The sequence below is a fragment of the Marmota marmota genome, unplaced genomic scaffold (assembly GCF_001458135.2).
Source record: "Marmota marmota marmota unplaced genomic scaffold, marMar, whole genome shotgun sequence".
Lineage (NCBI taxonomy): Eukaryota > Metazoa > Chordata > Mammalia > Rodentia > Sciuridae > Marmota > Marmota marmota.
In genome coordinates, this window is record NW_025999945.1 from 6,427,076 (window position 1) to 6,448,945 (window position 21,870).

Sequence of the window (21,870 nt, forward strand, 5' to 3'; positions counted from 1 at the left end):
GGCCCGCAGAGCCCCGCCGCCATGAGGTAAGGGCTTCCCCGCCTAGCTTCTCTCAAGTGCTGCGTCCGCCTTTGTTTGAAACCGTTGTCGCTCTCGTGTTCGTTCCCAGGGCAGCGCTGCGGCCCTTCCAGGGGACGCGCCCCCCGCGCGGGGCTGCCGGGCGTCTGTGTTTGGGACGCTCCCCGGAGTCCCGTCCCGGCAGGCGGCGTCCGAAGTCCGGAGGGCCGCGGAGATGGCAAAAAGGACGCTGCCCGGGAGTCCCGACCTCCTCCCGCGGGCTCTGAAAGCGGCACGGGCAGGGCGGAGGGCAGGGCGACGGCCCCCAGGAGCCCGTCCCTGGCCAGGGTCTGCGGTCGGGACCGTCGCGGAGGGTGGCCAGGAGACGCCCCCCGAGGCCGGTTTCCTCGCCGCGCTGTTCTCAGCCGCCGCAGTTGAGGCGGTGCAGCGCCGGCGGCCGTCGCCCCAGCTCGTCAGCGCCCGCAGAGCCCTCCTTTCCTTCCCGGGAAGCCCCCGGGGCCGTGCGAGGCGGCGGCTGCGTGGCGCTGGTCACCTTCCCAGGCCGCCTTCCAGCTCGTGCCCCCCGCGTGGCACTCGCGGTTTCGCCCCAGCCTCCAGGCGTCACGTTTGCTTCCACTACCATTTGCCTTTCCGTTATCCGGCTCTTGAATGCTACCCTTTCTTGGCGCTATCCTCGTACCACGGACGGATTTTTCGTGTTCCATCCAATCCGTTGTCTAAAGCGCTACAGGTTTGTTTTTTTATAAAAATTAGTGGCATCCAGCTCTGGGGTCTGTGGGAAGGGTTAATTGCTTAGCACATAATAGTTGCACAATAAATGTTAAGTGTCACTATCATTATTGTCGTTATAACAAGTTAGAAAAACAAGTTTAAGTGCCTCACTTCTAACATTTGTAAGAAAGGAAATAGGTAATCAGAAAAGGGCTTGAAGAAACAACCAGGAAGGGATGGGGTTGTGGCTCAGTGATAGAGGGCTCACCTACCATGCGTGAGGCGTGAGGCACTGGGTTCGATCCTCAGCACCACATAAATAAAGATCTGTGTCCACCTGTAATTAAAAATAAATATTAAAAAGAAAGAAACAACTAGGAAAATGAGATGCATTGCATTTTGTGCGGGATGGACTGGAAGAGGGTTTGGCCCCACTGTGGTCTGTCTCCCAAAGACAAAATTGGTTTATCAGCTCTCATAGCCTCTCTACCAGTTTTCCAGAATCAAAGTTAAAAAATTAACCAGAGGGTGGCACACGCCTGCAATCCCAGAGGATCAAGAGTTCAAAGCTAGCCTCAGCAAAAAGCGAGCTGCTAAGCAACTCAGAAAGACCCTGTCTTTAAATAAAATACAAAATAGGGTTGGGATGTGGCTCAGTGGTCAAGTGCCCCTGAGTTCAATGCCCGGATACTCCACACCCACAAAATTAACCAGATGAAGTTTAAACAGTAGAACTTCTCATGATGTCCAATTGAGCATCAGTTCCTCACCATCTGAGCAAAGCACTTTAGTGTCTCAGTGTCCCTTTTGAGATCTCACAGCTGTATTCCTAATATTTCTTCCTTGGACGGGCTGATTGAGATCTTATGAACAAAGGCAAGTGTTTATTTGACTCTATGATGGGCAGAAGACTAGTAAGGCCACATTGTCATGAATTTGGTTGGGCTGTAAGGACATGGTGCATCTTGTCATACTTTTAGTGTAATTACACCAGAGAAGGAATAATTACCAAGGTGCAGTCTTCACAGGTTTCCCAGTCTGAATCTCTGGATCAAATGCAGTAGTCCAAGATCTATTCTCAAACCCAAACATAGAGCTAGACAGCAAGCAAGGATATAAAACAAGTGGGACAGAGACCACTGAAATGGGAGGAGTTTGGAGCCATCATTTGGAAGGGTGGAACTGGCAAGAATTCCCTCATTTGAACTTTAGGTGCTTTTTATGCTAAACTTGTGCTGGACACACTAGGAGCTGACAGTATATAAGTGGATTCATTCATTCAACAAATATTTATTGAGCTTCTGTTATGTGCCTGGTATACACAGAGGTGAAAAAAATAAAACAACACAAAAGTACTTACTCTCAAGGGATTTATATTTTAATGGAAGAAATAGACAAACAGCAGATAAGTGAGTAAATAACATAATTCAAAACTGATAAGAGGTATAAGGAAAATAAAACAGTAGAATAGAGAGTGAACTAAATTGGAAGGGGAAATTTTTAGATAGCTCTGTCACAGGCAGCCTCTTGGGTAGGAAATATTTGTGCTGAGTTACAGAAAAGCTGGTCATGTGAAGATTTGGAAGCAGAACATATCAGGTGTAATAAGAACAATAGGTGATAAAGCCCTGAAACTTCTGTGCCCAAGACTGGAAGAATTCAATTCACCTAAAAAAAAGTGAAAAGGGGGGAGAAGTTGGGAAGTAGGTTGGACAGATGGATAAGGCCAGCTCCTTTAGGGGCTTGTAGAACATTGCAAGGGCTATATTAATATCTAAGGGAAGCCCTTAGATTCAGGGAGATTAAAAATTGGGCTTATTTAAGCAGAAGAAACATAATTTAGTTTTCTGCCTTTTCAAAAGTTTATTGGTGCTGATTTGGAGAATGGATCATAGGGGGCCAAGAGTGCAAGCAGGCATAACAGGTCTTTGCCCATCCCAAAGGTTAGATAGTTGTGATTTAAACTAGGAAAATATATATATATCCCTCCACCTGAGGTTGCACTTCTTTACTCCCATCATAATAAGAATTCCTGGAAACAGTGGTCTGTACCCCCCCCCATATTCTTATTTCCACCTCTCATTATGCCCTGGAACCATCCCAGTAATGTTTTCATCCTTACCATTGTATTAAATGCTTTTATCAAGATCCCCATAGATTTCCTGACAAAACAATAATCTGTTTTCTGTCTTTGTTTTCTTCACCTCTGTGAATCATTTTACACATTGGATATTCATCTCTCTTCCTTGAAATAAATACTTTCTTCCTTCAGCTTCCATTACACCATGTTTTTTGGTTTTCTTACTTTCCTCACTGAGTAGTATTTCTTGGCCTCCTTTCCAGATGCTTCTAATTGCTGGTCCTGGAGTATCTCACAGCTTAGTCGGTGAACTTCTTTTCTATCTGTGCTCACTCCATAGGTAATCTCATCTAGGTCTTGTGTTTTTGAAGTTCATCTGTTTGCTAATTCAGATGAACTTCAAAACCACAAGACCTAGATGAACATTTTATATCTCTTACTAATTTCACCCCTCCACATCTCCAGAATTGTATTCATTTCTACTATCTAACTTCATATTTGACATTTTCACTTGACTGTCTAGTAAATATTCAAAATTTACATTTTCCAACAGTCCTTCAGATTCATTCACTCAGTTTTTGAAGTCAAAGTAGGGGAGTCATCCTTGATTCCCTCTTTCCCTGCTGGCCTTTCCCATACCCAATCCATCTGAAAGATCAAAACAGGACTATCCACTCCTCAGAAACCCTCTACTGCAACTCTAGAGTAAGTCTGTACTGTCTCTTTTTGGATTTCTTCAACCCTCCCTCATATCTGTCAGGGAGATTTGCTCTGGCCATCTGACTTTAAACTGTCTTGCAGAGTCCTTACCAACCTCCTGTTTCCTTTCCAGCTTTCTTTCTTTTTTAAATATCTATTTTTTAGCTATAGGTGGACACAATATCTTTATTTTATTTTTATGTGGTGCTGAGGATAGAACCCAGTGCTTCACGCATGGTAGGCGAGTGCTCTACCTCGCCACAACCCCAACCCCTCCAGCTTTACTTCTTATCTTAGTAATGATCATCATCTCAGTCTTTATTTTCATTTATTGTTTTGTCTTTATGTTACACCCCCCTCCCATTAGAAAGTGGCATCAGGTCATGATTTTATTTTGTTCACTTCTGTATCCTCAACACTTATAATAGCACCCTGCATATAATAGGCTTTCACTAAATATTCTAATGAATACATAGCTTCCCTGTCTTTTTGTCTTGACCCCCTATTGTTCTTTGTTTACAGAGTAGACAGGAATTTTTAAAAACCTAGACCAAAGGCTGCCATTTCCCTACTTTAAAATCTCTTTCCAAGACTAGGAATGTAGATCAAGGTTAGAGTGCTTGTCTAGCATGTGTAAGGCCCTGGGTTTAAATCCCCAGCACTGAAAAATAAAATTTAAATGAAATATTTCTGGGATAGAACTATAAATCAAGGAAACCAGAAGAAAGTTATGAGATCCTAGTGCTTTAGTTATGAGATCAAATAAGATAAAATTGGTTGGTATGTAAAGAACAGTAGGTAAGGTTTAGAAATTATTCCCTTTATTTTTTCAAAAAATAAAAAAGATTTTATCTTTTACAGTGAAATTCCTAAGGACTCCTTGAAAGCCATTCTGTTAGAGTTGGACTGTCACTTTACATGGAATTTACTTAAGGAAGATATTGATCTGTTTGATGTAGAAGATACAATTGGGCAACAGCTTGAATTTCTTACCACAAAATCCAGACTTGTTCTTTATAATTTACTGGCCTATGTGAAACATCTAAAAGGTCAAAATAATGATGCCCTAGAGTGTTTGAAACAAGCAGAAGAAATAATCCAGAGAGAACACTCAAATGAAAAAGATGTACGAAGTCTGGTCACTTGGGGAAACTATGCCTGGGTGTCTTACCACATGGACCAGCGTGAGGAAGTTCAGAAGTATATAGACAAGGTAGGGAATGTCTGCAGGAAATTGTCCAGTCCTTCTGACTACAAGTTGGAGCGCCCTGAGATTGACTGTGAGAAAGGGTGGGCACTCTTGAAATTTGGAGGAAAGTATTACCAAAAAGCTAAAGCAGCTTTTGAGAAGGCTCTGAAAGTAGAACCTGACAATCCTGAATTTAACATTGGCTATGCCATCACTGTGTATCGGCTGGATGATTCTGATAGAGAAGGGTCTGTAAAGAGCTTTTCTCTGGGACCTCTGAGGAAGGCTGTTATGCTGAACCCGGACAACAGCTACATTAAGGTTTTTCTGGCCCTGAAGCTTCAAGATGTTCATGCAGAAGCTGAAGGGGAAAAGTATATCGAAGAAATCCTAGACCAGGTATCATCTCAGCCTTATGTCCTTCGTTATGCAGCTAAATTCTATAGGAGAAAAAATTCCTGGGACAAAGCTCTTGAACTTTTAAAAAAGGCTTTGGAGGTGACACCAACCTCTTCTTTCCTGCATCACCAGATGGGGCTTTGCTACAGGGCACAAATGATCCAAATCAAGAAGGTCACGCGCAACAGACCTAAAGGAAAAGATAAACTGAAGGTCGAAGAGTTGATTGCATCCGCTATATTTCATTTCAAAGCAGCTGTGGAACGAGACTCTATGTTTGCATTTGCCTACACAGACCTTGCCAACATGTATGCTGAGGGAGGCCAGTATAGCAATGCTGAGGACATTTTCCAGAAAGCTCTTCATCTGGAGAATATAACTGATGATCACAAACACCAGATCCACTACCACTATGGCCGCTTTCAGGAATTTCACTGTAAATCAGAAAATATTGCCATCTACCATTACTTAGAAGCCTTAAAGGTCAAAGACAGGTCATCCTTGCGCACCAAATTGATAAGTGCTCTGAGGAAATTGGCTACCAAGAGACTTTGTCACAGTGCTTTAGATGTGCAGAGTTTAAGTGCCCTAGGGTTTGTTTATAAGCTGGAGGGAGAAAAGAGACAAGCTGCTGAGTACTATAAGAGGGCCCAGAAGATTGATCCTGAAAATGCAGAATTCCTTACTGCTCTCTGTGAGCTTCAACTTTCCATTTAAATACTTACCCTAGGAAATGTGGTTTAAGTTCCCCGCCCCCATTTTGGTTTCTTGTATTTTGATTGTTTTGATCCATCTTCATTATAGAGCCAATATTTTTTGAGTTAACTATGTTCTAGACATTGTACTTAAATTTTCTATTCATTACGATGAATTTTGCTGTTTTAATTCTTTTTTTAATTACAATTCCATAATTCATTAAGAAACAGCAAGAGTCCAGCTGTTGTTATTTTTTTTAATGATATGGCCATTATGATTTGACACCCTTTTCTCTGCTATTTATAATAATTTTATGATTAAATTTTGTGAAATTTCCCATATTGCGTATGCTACAGAAACTTGATAGCTAAGTCAGGAAAATATTTTCAGGAATGCAAAATTGTGTTAAACTCTTACTTATATAGCTTGCAAAAAACAGAACCTTTCACTTAACAGATGTTTTGAGTCTAAAAGGATGTTTTTCAACCTGAAAGTCACCTAAAGAATTCTTTTTGTTGGAAAAATAGTAAAAAGTTTGTTGACTTCAATAAAAGGGGGAAACTATAATAGGAGAAAAAAGATATTCTCAATTTGTAAATACTACAGAACTTAGAGGATTTATAAGAAATTGAAAATATTGTCTTCCTGAATGTTCAGTATAGACCTAGAAATTATGAGAAAAAATGAATAATGGAATATCATTAAGCTCATTTTATGTGTTTTTTAACTAGAAAAATAAACCTATGCTGAATGTAGATGGAGTTAATCTTATTCTTTCCAATTAAAATTGCAGTATTTTTAGGTTAAGATCATTGAAATAAGAAGCAGACCAGCTGAGAAATTGAGAACTGATAAACAAATGGATAAAGTAGATATCTCTAACCTATATTCCCAGACTACCAAGATTTCAGTATATTAGTTGGATTTGGACTGGGTGGGGCTCTCCCATTTCCAATCTGGCCTTGTTTAACTGTTTTAGTATTCCAAAGTGACTTCTGTGAAACTTTCTTTTGTCCAAAATTTTCATATTGTCAGCGTATCTCAGGATTTTCCTGTAGATCCTTAGGAATAGTTAGGCTTTGTTTTCAGTTTTAATATTCAACTTGAGGGGTCATTTCCTAAATTCTTTTATCCAAGAGGGATTAAAAACATCTTAAGTTGGGATATTACAGTATGGCTTCTCTAATGGTGTACCTTTGGTGATAGACCAGTTGTATAACTACCACTGCATAACTGGGAAAGTATGCCGTATGCTTAATTCTCCATTTTTCCAGTGTAATTCTTAAAATTCTTATGTGTTTATTTTTTTAGTTCACAGAACTCCAGTTCTTTATTAATCACAGCTTGCTCACAATGATATACAGGAAAATAGCACTAATGAAGAGTATATATGCAGGCAGCAACCTTCAGGAGTTGGGAGGTGGGAGTTGGGAGAGAAACGACTTCAAAACTATGATAGGTACTTATGATGGGTATCTGGTGATTCTCTTAGTTGACACAAATGCCCTGCCTATCCTACCCTTTGACTGAATCAGCTTCACAGATGGAGTGATTTTTAAATTTTTTTAATTTTTATTAATAGGCAGGATTGCCTCACACTGGGGAAGAAAGACCAGCTTGAGTGGAAGTCCTCAGTGTTTTTGATTTTGTTTGTGTTTGAATGCAACAACCAGCTCACAGTTTCCAAGTGGAAAAATATTCAATAGCATCATGTACTTGTACCTATAGGTAAAAGCTTAAAATGAACATTATCAATCATGGCATCCACAAATAAGCCACCTGACACATTAATTAATTCATTCCATCAAAAGAACTTAATCTAGAGAAGTCAGCCCACTTTATGAAGAGCGATTTTCCACATGCTAGGCAAGCCCTCCACTGCTTCTTTAAATATGCTGTACTCATACTTGTGATCATCCTACCTCTGCCTACTGAGTAGATGGGGTTATAGGTGTGTAGCGCCATGCCTGACCCACACATACCATTTTAAGGTACCTCTTTCACATCCTGTACCTGAGCTGTATCCGAGTTGGGTTTTTGAAAATATTTTGTCTTTTGGTTGCATTCAGGGCTTCAATTCAGATGACCCCATAGCTCTAAAAACTTGTTCAGAAAAAGCTTGTTTACAAAATACTGTTCATTGCAAAAACCAGAAAACCAAACTTAAACGGCTTCAAAACAATAGCAAAAGTAAATCTTGTTTTCAGTCAAGACTTGATCCAAGTGTGACCAAGATATAATTGCTCTCCACTTTCAAAGTCCTTATTTATCTAACTTGACTTCATTCTGAATTGGTGGTCCTAAGATGACTATCATGCTTTCATGTTCCTTTCCATTGGAAAAGAGCATATCTCCTCTTATAACCATGTAGGAAGTACAGGTGTGACAGAATAATCTTAGATAACATTCCCCTTAAATCAGCCATCATGTCCTGTAGGACAAGGAAAGTATCGTACTTATCAGTTAAGTCACACAGCTGACCCTGAAAGCCAAGAATGGAAAGTTGACGTCTCTAGAAACATGCTGCAAGATACAGAAGTGAACTCACCAAGATATTAGTGTTTGATATTGGCTGCCCAAAATACCAACAACATGTAGATTGAAATAAAAAAAGGCTTTTCCTTTCTTCCACACTTCTCTCTCCCACAAGTATCTTAAATAGGAGAGCCAGAATTGTAGCTCAGTGGTAAAGAGCTTGCCTAGCATACACAAGGCCCTGGGTTCAATCCCTGACACAGGGAAAACAAACAAAAAAAGCTCAAGTCCTTAACAGTAAACTTTCTGCTGGAATTTCAGGTATTCTCAGTCAGGTCCTATTTCTGTCCACTTAAGCATGATAGAGGGTGCATCAAGATTGGTTCCTGATTGGTTCCTGGAAGGTCAGACAAGAAAAGCAATTATATTTACAGTATAGCAACGGCTGCCAACTATGATTCAGACAACTTAAAAAAATGGGTGAAACAACCAGAAGCATTTAGCATGTGAATGTGAGTCTGAAGTACTAAAGATGGCTGTGTGCCTGAAGTTATGACATACATGCAATAAAATTGGGAAGCCATCACCAACTTATCTACCAGCTTTTTGAAGTCCACAGTCCTTGAACAAAATGAGTCCAAATTCAAGGTGACAAAAAATGGTTGATAAAAGTGGGCATGGGAAGACTTGGACATCAAGGAAGGGACTAAACCTAGTTACCCATGTGTTAAGCTTGTGTGCATGATTCTCTCAACACACACAGAAACACATGTACTATAATTTAAAAGGCCCACTCTGATACCATCATAGGGTAATGTTTTGCATTTTTCATTTACTATGTTAGTCACTTTTAAATGTTAATCTTATTTAAATGTCTCAACACTGCAAATGAATAGAACAAAGCTGAGAGAGGTTAAGTAACATTCTCAAAATCACATAGCCACTGAGTGGTGGGCCTAGGATTTAAAATCAGATTTGACCTAATTTTCAGTCCACTTTTCATTGTATCAGTGGTTCCTAAATCTAACTCTAAATTGGAATCACTGTTTGGAGTCTTTTTAAAAATCAGATTTTCCCAGGGCTGAGGGGTAGCTGTTGTAGGGCATATATTTAGCATTACTAGGCCCTTGGTTCTATCCCCAGTACCGGCATCCAAAATAAAATTTCCAGGTCCTACCACAGACCTAAATTAGAACCTCAGGGTAGGTCCTAGGGGTGTGGGGATGGGAAGGATGGTGGAATGAGAGACATTACTACCCTCTGTACATGTATGATTGCATGAACAGTGTGACTCTGCATGTGTGAAGCCAGAGAAATAAGAAGTTGTGCTCCATTTGTGTACAATGAGTTGAAATACATTCTGCTGTCATGTATAACTAATTAAAACAAATTAAAAATTAAAAAGGGAAAGAGAATCAAATAAGATAAAACAGCAATGAAGAGTCAGAGGCTTGAAGATCTTACCTCAGAGTAAGGCCTGACTTACAGCTCTGGAGCCACATAATGAAATAGAATGAGCTAACCCAGGATTACCTTCCCAAAATTCTACTTCATCAATTCTTTGAGAAATCTTCTTTTTATTTTTTTTTTAATTTATCAGAGTTTCCAGGGGCAGTGGTACATACCCATAATCCCAGCAGCTTGGGAGGCTGAGGCAGGAGGATAACAAGTTTGAAGCCAGCCTCAGGAACTTAGTGAGGCCCTAAGCAATTTAGTGAGACCCTGTCTCAAAAAGTAAAAAGGGCTGGGGATGTAACTCAGTGTTAAAGTGCTCCTGGGTTTGATCCCCAGTACAAAAAAAAAAAAAAGCATTTATAAAAAAATAAAATTACCAGGGGCTGGAGTTGTAGCTCAGTAGTAGTGCACTTGCCTAGCATGTGTGAGGCACTGGGTTCGATTCTCAGCACCGCATATAAAGGTCCACTGACAACTAAAAAAAAAAAAAAAAATTACCAGTTTCCCACTGAAAGATCAGTAACTCCCTCATAACGTGTGCACCCACACTAAGCACCGTAGCCTTTTACATTACAAAATTGCATTTTTCAGAGTCAACTCTCCCTTTCTCCCACAACACCTTTTTCTGTGGCCTTATGACTACACAGCTGCTTTTTTACTACCTTAAAGTACATAGTAATTCCAATGCATTCTACATAATTCAGAAGACTCTGATCAGGCCGGATTCAGACAGTGAATCAGAAGGTGATATGCTTCATCAATTACCTAGTTTTTAGAAATCTGCAGATGAGCTATGCTCATAGACAGAACAAATCTTTGGGAAACATGGTCTGTAGCAATTCTCAAACTTTAGTGTTCTTGCAAATCATGCGACAGTCTTGTTAAAAGACAGATTCTGAGTCAGTAGGTATCACAGAAGCCTGAGGTTCTGTACTTTAAACAAGCTGATGATGATGATGATGATGTTCTTTTGACTACATTTTGAATAGTGAAGAGTGTACAACATTGCTCCTCAAACTGCACACTGGAATCACTTGAGAAGCTAAAAAACAAAAAGTGAAACATTCATGTCTGGGTTCCCTACCCCCAGGAATGACTTAATAGGCATAGGGTGTGATCCAAGCATCATGATTTTTAACTTTCTGAGGTGACACTCTTGTGCAGCAAAGTCTGAGATACTAGGATCTACAATGGGAGAAGCAAACATAATAAAAGTCACTGAGCTAACAGGCTTACAGATACTCCTTGATCTCTTGAGTATTTGTTTGGTAATTCAATCCTTCATGGCACTGGGTATGCAATAGGTCTACTTAAAGTTTTCTGAGTTGCATTGCACAGTATACTGCCCTACCTCTGAAATCTGCTCTTACCAATTGACTCAAAGCCCCTGAGTCCAAATTCCAGTAAGGTAAATTCATCCTGTCAAGCCTCATAAAGTCCCCTGATGTGGGCCCAAGTTCTTTTCCTTGCCTATTAGACCAGCCTGCCCAGGGAAGTAGCTGCAGTTGCCCTTCAGGAAAAGAATTTGTCCAAATTGTGAAAGTGCTCTTGGAAAATATTTCTTTGAGCACTAAAACTGAGAAGTCCTTTCAAAAAATGATAAATCAGCCAGCAGAAAATGGCTTCAGAGTAAGGAGTAATGGAACTAATGGAGCTCTTGAAGTTATTTGCTGTCCTCTGTGCAGAGCCAGTGTTAGCAGTTGATCATGTGAATCAGTTTCAAAGACAATATAGGGGGCTGGGGCTGTAGCTCAGTGGCAAAGTGCTTGCCTCACATGTGTAAGGCACTGGGTTCTATCCTCAGCACTACATAAAAATAAATATACTGTGTGTTCATCTACAACTAAAAAATTACTTCAAAAAACACTTTTAAAAAAAAGAGGGCCTGGGGTTGTGGCTCAGTGGTAGTGTGCTTGCCTAGCATGTGTGAGGCACTGGGTTCGATTCTCAGCACCACATACAAATAAATAAAATAAAGGTCTATCAACAACTGGAAAATATTTTTTTAAAAAAGACATTCCACACAGTTACTGTTTCTAGATTGATGTTAGATGAAAATTATCACCATTCAAAAACAACATTATAGATCTATGGAACATTAGAACCAAGAGCACCCTAAGGAAATGCCTTCTTCAACCAATTTTCTGGATATGAAAATTGAGATTTGGACTGGTGATGTGACTTATTAAGACTTCACAGCTAATTTATAGGCTGTAGTTTCTGCTCTTGGTTCCTGGGTCAGTAGCACTCTTCCCTGATGGACAAGTGTTTGTACCTGTAATCAGTAATATTTATTATACCAGGTTAAACCTTAGTTGACAGTTGAGCTGGCCATGAAGTGACCATGCCTACATGACATCAACTACAACACAGAACTATTCTGCGAGAATAGTTCTTTTGTGGAATGTTTACTATGGAGGATAAAGAACATAACACATACAAATGAATTAATATGTAGCATGCTTTTTTATATTTGGTGAATTATAAGAAATTGGAATCCATTTGGCCTTGATGATTAGAGCAATCTCCTTTGAAGAGTTCAGAGGTAATAATGTTTTTACCCTAATGCAGTGGTCATGAGAAATACCTCTCAGCTCTTCAAATAGAGAAATTATAATTTAATGAGAGTCTCATCTGCAATACACTGAATCTGTCATTACATTTACCTTTTGACAATGCTTCCCAGTGTGGTACAGATGCTAAGGCCCTTTGTTGGGGAGGCAGGACTCCTCGGACAAGCAGCTAGGACTCCAGGATTCTCTCAGCCTTGTCATATTTTCCTTAAAACTATACCGTTATCTTAGATACTTCTAACTTCTTTTCCTTCTCTGTCTCCTACTTTGAGGACAGGCCTGCATCATGGCTAAGCCGCTTTCCCAGTCTCACTCTGCTCTTGCCCATTTTAACTTATAGGTGTTTCTCCTAATAAATTTCTCGCATGTTCAATCCGATCTTAGCTCAAACTGACACCCCTAGTGAGAGAAATGCAATCAGGGCTCTGGCTGTAGGGTAAATCATGTTTACAGAGTCAAAACACCATTTGCTGTTTTTCAACTTTGGAGGTTAGTGATTGCGATTAAAAAAAAAAAAGCATAAATTTCTCCGACCTTGATTATATTTGAATTGGAAAACAAAAGAGGGAAAAGAAGTAAGGGAATATATCTGTCTCTAGGGGTCCCTGGGGTGTGTGTGGACTGTTGTTGCGCATAGTATCCTCCTGAGGGGGTAAGTCTGGCACTGGGAACCTCCCATGGCACCCCACTCAGGGATTGATGGGGGAATGGCATGCAGGTGAACTTCCCCCTCAAGTTCTGCCAAAGATCACACACAGCACCTGAGAAGGGTGTGACCTGCCAAGATGTCAATCAACCTGCTGACCATCAGGAAGCAAGACTCCACCTTTGAGACTTTATCCCTGCCTTTGGTGTAGCCCCTTAAATAAACCACAGGAGCCATTTTGTTCTTCATCTAGTTCCAGAACCTATGTGGACTAGATCTATCAGGGGCTTCATTTTCTGTAAATATTTCTGAGTATTTGGGCTTTGTTATTTACTAATTATTCGAAATTGTAAGTCTTAGGGTGGCTTGGATTATCCTGAGCAGGAAGAAGGACCCCTTAATGAGACACTGGCCATTATTCCCCCAATATATGTCTGAGTCCATTTTGTGCTGCAAAACAGAATACCTGAGATAGATTTCTAAGGAACGGAAATTTATTTCTCACAGTTCTGACGGCTGGGAAGTCCAAGATCAAGGCAAGGAAGACTTAATGACACTGGTCTCTGCTTCTCCTCCAGAGGAGAGGCTCTCTGTTCCTCACATGACAAGAGAGTAGAAGAAAGAACCCATGGTTGTGAAGCCCCCACTTTTTTTTTGTTCGACTTAGTTGTGTATGACAGCAGAATGCATTTCAATTCATCGCCCACAAAGGGAGTTCAACATTCAATTCTCTGGTTGTACACAGTGTAGAGATGTACCATTCATGCAATCATACGTGTACATAGGGTATTAATGTCCATTCATTCCACCATCTTTCCTATCCTCATAACCCATCCTCTCCCTCCCCTTTGCCCAATCCAAAGTTCCTCTATTCTACCCATGCCCCCTCCTCAAGAATACAAGCAATAGTAAGTGTTGGAGAGGGCTAGGGTTGTGGCTCAGTGGTAGTACACTTGCTGGCACGCGTGGAGCGCTGAGTTCAATCCTCAGCACCACATAAAAATAAAAAAGGTATTGTGTCCAACTATAACTAAAATAAAGTATAAAAAAATAAGTGTCGGAGAGGATGCAGGGAAAAAGGTACACTCATACATTGCTGGTAGGGCAGCAAATTGGTGCAAACACTTTGGAAAGCATAGAGATTCCTCAGAAAACTTGGAATGGAATCACCATTTTACCCAGCTATCCCACTCCTTGGTCTATTTTAAGTCCCAAAGGTCTTAAAATCAACATACATTCGGCCTTTAGTTTGGGGGATTGGCTTACTTTGCTTAGCATAATATTCTCCAGGTCCATCCACTTACCTGCAAATGCCATAATTGTATTCTCTTTTAATGTTGAGTAACATTTCATTACACACACACACACACACACACACACACATTTTTTCTCACATTTTTTTTTCATTCATCTATTGATGGTCATCTAAGTTGGTTCCACAGTTTAGTTATTGTGAATTGTGCTGCTATACCATTGGTGTGGCTATGTCACTGTAGTTATGCTGATTTTTAAATCCTTTGGGACTTAAAATAGACCAAGGAATGGGATAACTGGGTCAGATGGTGGTTCCATTCCAAGTTTTCTGAGGAATCTCCACACTGCTTTCCAAAGTGGTTGCACCATTTGCAGTCCCACCAGCAATGTATGAGTGTACCTTTTTCCCCACGTCCTCTCCAGTACTTATTATTGCTTGTATTCTTGATAACTGCCATTCTGACTGGGGTGAGATGAAATCTTAGTTTTGATTTGCATTTCTCTAATTACTAAAGACATTGAACACATTTTCATATATTTGTTGATTGCTTGTGTATCTTCTTCTGTGAAGTGTCTGTTCAGTTCCTTAGCCCATTTGTTGATTGGTTTGTTGTGCTTTTTGGTATTAAGATTTTTTGGGTTCTTTATATATCCTGGAGATTAGTGCTCTATCTGATATGTATGTAGTAAGGAGGTTCTCCCACTTTGTAGGCTCTCTCTCCACGTTATTGTTTCCCTTGCTGATAAGAAGCTTTTTAGTTTAAATCCATCCCATTTATTAATTCTTGATTTTATTTCTTGCACTTTAGGAGTCTGGTTAAGGAAGCTGGGTCCTAATCTGACATGATGAAGATTTTGGCCTACTTTTTCTTCTATTAGGTGCAGGGTCTCTGGTCTAATTCCTAGGTCCTTTATCCACTTTGAGTTGAGTTCTGTACATGGTGAGAGATAGAAGTTTAATTTCATTTTGCTACATATGGATTTCCAGTTTTCCAGCACCATTTGTTGAAAAGGCTATCCTTTCTCCAATGTATGTTTTTAGCACCTTTGTCTAGTATGACATAACTGTATTTATATGGGTTGATCTCTGTGTCTTCTATTCTGTACCATTGGTCTACATGTCTATTTTAGTGCCAATACCATGCTGTTTTTGTATAAATTAAGGTCTGGTATTGTGATGCCTCCTGCTTCACTTTTCTTGCTAAGGATTGCTTTGGCTATTCTGGGTCTCTTATTTTTCCATATGAATTTCATGATTGCTTTTTTGAGTTCTATGAAGAATGACATTGGGATTTTAATAGGAATCACATTAAATCTGTATAAATTTTGGTAGTATGGCCATTTTGACAATAGTAACTACAAACCCAAGGACATAGGAGATCTTTCTATCTTCTAAGGGCCTCTTCAATTTCCTTCTTTAGTGTTCCGTAGTTTTCATTTCAGAGGCCTTTCACCACTTTAGTTAGATTGATTCCCAAGTATTTTATATTTTTTGAGACTATTTTGAATGGGGTAATTTTTCTAATTTCTCTTTCAGTGGATTCATCACTTATGTATAGAAATGCAGTTGATTTATGAGTATTGATTTTATATCTTGCTACTTTGCTGAATTTATTTATTAGTTCTAGAAGTTTTCTGGATCACTGAGATGTGATTTCCTATCCTTAACTTTTTCTTTTCCTGGGATCGAACTACACACACCCAATCCTATCCCAGCTACAACCACCTCCTTTTCTGGCAGCTTCCTATTTACTAAGACAAATTTGTTCATTAGACATATTATTTATTTCACTTTAAGCAAAGACAAAACAGCATCTAATTGCAAGACACGTGCATAGAAATGCCATGTATATGTTCCCATTTTCTCTGAACTGAGAGGCTCCTCTACAAAGTGATGAACTAGAATTCTCAATATCCTTTTTCTTTTGATGATGCCTAAGCAGGGTAACCAAAGAAATAAGAAAGGTGAGAAGTGTAAGCTTTGGGAAAGCCATCCTCTGGGAGAACTCAGAGACCTCACAGGCAAGCATGAATTGACACAGGGGATTGGACTCTGAGGACAGTGTACATGATCTAGACTTTAGAGACACATGGAAAAATCACAGCTAACTCTATAGGTGCTGTCAAAGGGCAGTAGGTGTATTATGCTAATAAAATCCGTATGAAATCACCAAAACAGGCATATTTATTATTTCCTTTTGCAAATCAGTACTTTGAAATTTAGAGATTTAAATAAGCCGAAAGCCGAAAGTCACATACCTAATAAGAAGTAGGAAAGGATTTAAACCCTGGATGTCTGACTCTAGGATCTTGTACTTAACCACTCTATAATAAATAGTCTTAAACATTGAGGTGGAGCACAAGGGCAGACAGAATCATATATTTTCAGAGACATAGGTGATTCTAGAGGACGATTTGGAGCTCTGACATTCTACAATCATAGGTCACCAGACACTGTTTTACCCAAGGCCCCCAAAACTTCCTGGAATGAATTGTGAAATGGAATTAGTCATTTGTGATGCTGGGATTCAAATCTGCTCTGAAGCCCCTGAGAGAGTGGCCTAAAAAATCAAGGGACTAGATCTAGTGAGGAACGGTCTCAAGAATTGGATGTTGAAATTCAAAGATTTGTAATAAATTCCTCAAAAAAAAAAAAAACTACTGTAGAAGGCTAAAGAATCATTAAACTATCAGAAGCCAGGACACCTAGTCCTTTGCCCTTGGGAGGAAGGATGCATCCCTGTGCACACCCCAACCCTATCAGACCTCTCCCAGGGTAGAGAGCAGTATAAGAAACCAGGGAGATGCCTGGGTGTAGCCATTGCACAAAACAACATACTTCAAAACATGTTACACATGATAAATGAAGATTCATATTTTTCCCTTAAAAAGAAGGAAGAATGGGAGAGAGAAAGGAAGAGGGAAAGGGAAAAAGGAAGGAAGGAGGCAGAGTGCTGTAATATATGCAACAACCAGAATTTGCCCCTTAATATCCCTGGACCTGCCTTGAGCCTCTAGGACTCGACTCTAGAAAGTGGCTCTGAGACCGTAATTCCACTAAATATTAATTTGACTTGAGAGGGGCTTCCTCTCTCTCCAAGCTTTCCCTTTTGCATAGTACATTAACTGTAACAGTTTCATCCAACGAATAAACAATATAAAAACTAAATCAAACACCAAAACTAAAAACTGTTTGCAGACCTTTACTTAAAAGGTTTCAGTAGGCAGGACAACCTACAACTTAAAACTTAATATTAGATAATCTCTGGGTTTTAAAAAATATTTTGTTTTAGTTGTAGTTGGACACAATATCTTCATTTTATTTTTATGTGATGCTGAGGATCGAACCCAGTGTCCTGCACATGCTAGGTGAGCACTCTATCACTGAGCCACAACACCAGCCCCTAATCTCTGTTTTTTTTACAGGAGAAAAAGAGGTGGAGGGACAGGGAATTGAGGAAAAGAGAAAGAAAGAAGGAAACGAAGGAAAAAAGGATGGAGAGAGGAGGGGGAAGAAGTAAAGATTTTTGACCATTTATTGATATTCCTGCTTCTTTCCATGACTCTGGGCCTAGCCGGATTCCCTATGCCTATTCTTCCCCCTCAGAAACAAGAAACATCTCTCTATTTTTCTTAAACAGAACAATTTCATTTTTTCCTCTTATCCTTATCCTCAGCCACAGACCCCCCCATGCATAGCCAAGTTCAGCAAGTTGTTTCATTCAACAGAAAGATATTTCACTTTACATGATCCACTTTCCTTTAAATGGAATTGTAATTACAAATAAACAGCAGAACCCTCCCCCCATTTGGTAGAAATATACATTTTAAAGTAAATTTAATCACTAAAATTGTCATAATCTGTGTATGGTATAATAAGCCTGATGTTTTATATTTCCAAATAGACCCAGAATCCACTCTCCTATCACTCAATTTCAACATTTTCTGAAATTTGACTTCTGATATATATTTGAGATTCTGCATTTCACACTTTAACTTAATCTTTTATCAATGCACATCAAATCCATCAACATTTTGTAGGGCTCATCATAGGGAATAAAAAGACGTACTCAGGATTGAAATATGGGTTCTCAAGAAGGGAAGAGGGGTTCCAAAAGTTTATTTACATGAAAGAATTTAGTGGCCACCCCTAGTCATGACTCGTCATTCATATTAACTTTGTGGCTTCATGTAGGCAATCAAAATACTGAAAAATTCATCACAATATTTTTTTTTTGTGGTACTGGTTATTGAACTCAGGGTCTTGTACACGCTAGGCAAGTGTTCTACAACTAAGCTATATCTCCAGCCCCTTTAAAAATCTTATTTTGAGGCGAGGGCTTGCTAAATTGAGGAGGCTGGTCTTGAACACATGATCCTGCTGCCTCAGCCTCCCAGATAACCTGGGATTACAATCATGAGCCTTCGCAGGAGGAAAAGGCTTTGTGTGGAGTGGACAGCGAGCAGGGGATGGGGCTGGAAGAGGAAAAAATAAAAATGTTTGTGCTAAGGCCAGCCTTGCTGAGGTGAACAATTGGACACACCTGCAACTTCTAGAAAGCATTCTCACTAAATCCAGCAGATGGCAGTGCTGCATAACATCTGTTTTCAAAAGCTTTTCTATCTTTCTGCAGCTCTGGACCCTGTGAGAGAGGGCTTACAAATGATTCCTTTTTAGAGTAGAGAGATGAGTATTGAAGTATGACCCAATGCTTTGAAAATTTCTCCTTTTAACCTAGAGAAGCCAAATGCAATGCCCCAATCCCAGCAACACCTTTATGTCAGCTTGTTCTTGGTTCTGCCCTGGCCTCAGATGTCTACTGGAACTTCTCAGCTTGTCACACAAAGTGACTGCCCACCATCATTTCCCCACTCCCAGTCTCTTCCTGAAAAGAGTTGGGGCTGATTCTAACCCCTGCATTTTAGAATTCCCTAGGACCTTTTTAAAATTTCTCTAGCCCATAATGAATCCTTCCTCTCCTAATCTCTAGAGTATGTTACACCCTCAGTGATTAATAACCAACACCAAGAAGAAGCTAAGAAACTGAGTTTATTTCACTTTACCAATTAGACAGTAAACTTGGACTCATGGAGGGGCTGTTGTGTATTTTTAATTCCCCACTGTGTATAACATAGTACCAGCCTGCAAAGAAGTGTTTAATAAGTAGTCATTGGTTTATGTAACTTCGCTCAATAACTCTTAAAAATGCCTGCCAGCATCCTAATTTTCAGTAATGTCCTATTAAATTAGGGGACAGCTAGCTACGGGTCTGGGGAAAAGACTCCAGTCAGGGACTACTTCTGTACAGGTCCAAACTGTGGAATAGAGATTTCATGTAGAACATAAACATAAAAACAGCTGTGCAATGCCTATAAACAAAACCCTATCCTTTCATGCTTGTGGCATGTGTGAAGATACTTTTCCCAGTGTTCCAGAACTCTCTGTGAGCAGTGCCCCTTCCCAGGGGTTCTACTCATTTGTGCATAACAGAGCTATTTAATTAAATCTGTGTTGAACATTGTAGTATCATTTTTACATTCAGGCCTCAAAAGTTTTAGTTATTTAGTATCTTTCTATCAACTCTTCTTTTTGCCACTTTATTCCCTTTCCCAAACCTGAACTGCAATACTCAATGCTCTGGACCTCCTGCTGTTTATGTGACACCTCTCACAAGGTGTTCTCTTTACCATTGAATTAGGAACATCTACTATATTGTTTCTGTTCCAGGTTCAAGAGCAACTTCAGGGCTGGGGTTGTGGCTCAGCACTAGAGCGCTCACCTAGCATGTGTGAGGTGCTGGGTTCGATCCTCAGTATCACATAAAAATAAATAAATAAAATAAAAAGGTATTGTGTCCAACTACAACTAAGAAAAAATATTTTAAAAAAGAGCAACTTCAAACAACACCCCAGACTTTTGCTCAGCCCTACCCATGTTTGTGTCACATTTTCTACAGCATGTTTTTCATTCATTCTTCTTTTCATTTGTTCACGTATTCTTTTCATTTATTTATTCATTTACTAAGCATTTATTGAGTGCCTACTATGTGTCAGACACAGGACTTAATGGTGAATAAGTCAGTATGCTTTCCATTCTCAGCTTGTGGGGTTTCTCTGGAAAGAGTGGAGGGTGGAATATTAAAATAAAAACACAAATATATTATTATGACTAACATGTTCTTTGAAGAAAAAGAACAGTGTGCTATGAGAAAAAAATAATGCAGGTGGAGGATATGTAACAGATACGGGCAGTGATTAAAAATTCTCAATAGAGAAGTGGCTTTGAAGCTCTGGCTCAAAAGATAAGTGAGCTGGACCAGGCAGCACATGCTTATAATTCCAGTAACTTGGGAGGCTGAGACAACGAGCACTGGAAGTTCTAGGCCAACCGTAGCAACTTAGAGATCCTGTCTTAAAATAAAAGAGGCTGGAGATAGAGCTCAGTGGTAGAGCACCCCTGGGTCCAGCCACCAGTACTGCAAGAAAAAAAAATAAGTAGTGAGTGTACATAGGGATCAACATACAAAATGCCCCCAGTCAGAGCTTGGTAATTAGAGGAACTGGTAGACTGAGTGCTGAAGTGTGCGGAGAGGTCGGGGATGTAGCCCAACAGGGGATGCACACTCCATGCTACCTTGTAAATAATTGTTATGGTTTGGATATAAGGTCTACCCTAAAATCTCATGTGTTAGGTTATGCAGGAATATTCAGAAGTGAAATGATTAGATTATGAGAGCTGTAAGGTAACTGGCATGTTAATCCATTTGGTGGATTAATAATTTGCATGGTGTTTTAATCAACTCTGCATCACTATGAACAAGACCTGACAAGAACAATGTAGAGGAGGAAACATGGTTTGGGCTCATTGTTTCAGAGATTCAGACCATGGTTGGCCAACTCCATAGCTGTGGGCCCAATATGAGGCAGAGCATCAAGGCAAAAGGGTATGGCAGGGGAAAGCAGTTCAGGACATGGCAGCCAGGAAGCAGAGAGAGGGCTTTACTTGCCATGGACAAAATATAAACCCCAAAGTCACACCCTCAATGACCTACTTCCTTCAGTCACATCTTAACTGCTGACAGTTATATCCCAGTTAATCCATAAATGGATTGAACCACTGCTTAGATGACACTCTCATAATCGAATCACTTCCCCTTATTTCCCCTTTGAAGATCCTGCATTGTCTCACACTTTTGGGAGAAACCTCATATCTAAACCATAACACATAGATTAAAGGGTGGTAATTGTAGGCAGGTGTGGCAGGGCTGGAGGAAGCAGGTCACTGGAGGTGTGCCCTTGGGATTCATATCTTGTCCTTGGCTCCTCACTGTCGCTCTCTTTTCCCCGGCTGCCATGAGCTGAGCAGCTTCCCTCTATGATGTTCTGCCTCACCTCAGGTCACAGAGTCAGCTGACTATGAACTGCACCTCTGAAACTGTGAGCCCAAAATCAACTTTTCCTTCTCTAAGTTGTTCTTCTAGGTATTTTTGTCACAGCGACAAAAAGCTGACTAACACAGTCATATTCCAGTGTGTGTATTGAATGGTCATACCAAACCTACAAATACTGTGATTTTGAAAAAGGCTTTTCCCTCTTTTGTTTGAACTTTATTTTTGCAATTTTGTTTATTTAGGTACCAGGATTGAAACCAGAGCCACATCCCCGGCCTTTTTTT

General features: G+C 40.0%; 1 protein-coding gene across 1 annotated transcript in view; it reads left to right on the forward strand.

The window, feature by feature from the left end:
• Nucleotides 1–6,547, forward strand: part of Ifit5 (interferon induced protein with tetratricopeptide repeats 5) — a 7,306-nt gene extending 759 nt beyond the window's left edge. The window contains exons 2-3 of the mRNA XM_015500104.2: nt 1–26; nt 4,370–6,547. Coding sequence (XP_015355590.1) covers nt 22–26; nt 4,370–5,813 — 1,449 coding nt within the window. The 5' untranslated portion in view covers nt 1–21 and the 3' untranslated portion in view covers nt 5,814–6,547. The remainder of the gene's footprint in view (nt 27–4,369) is intronic.
• Nucleotides 6,548–21,870: the final 15,323 nt, after the last annotated feature.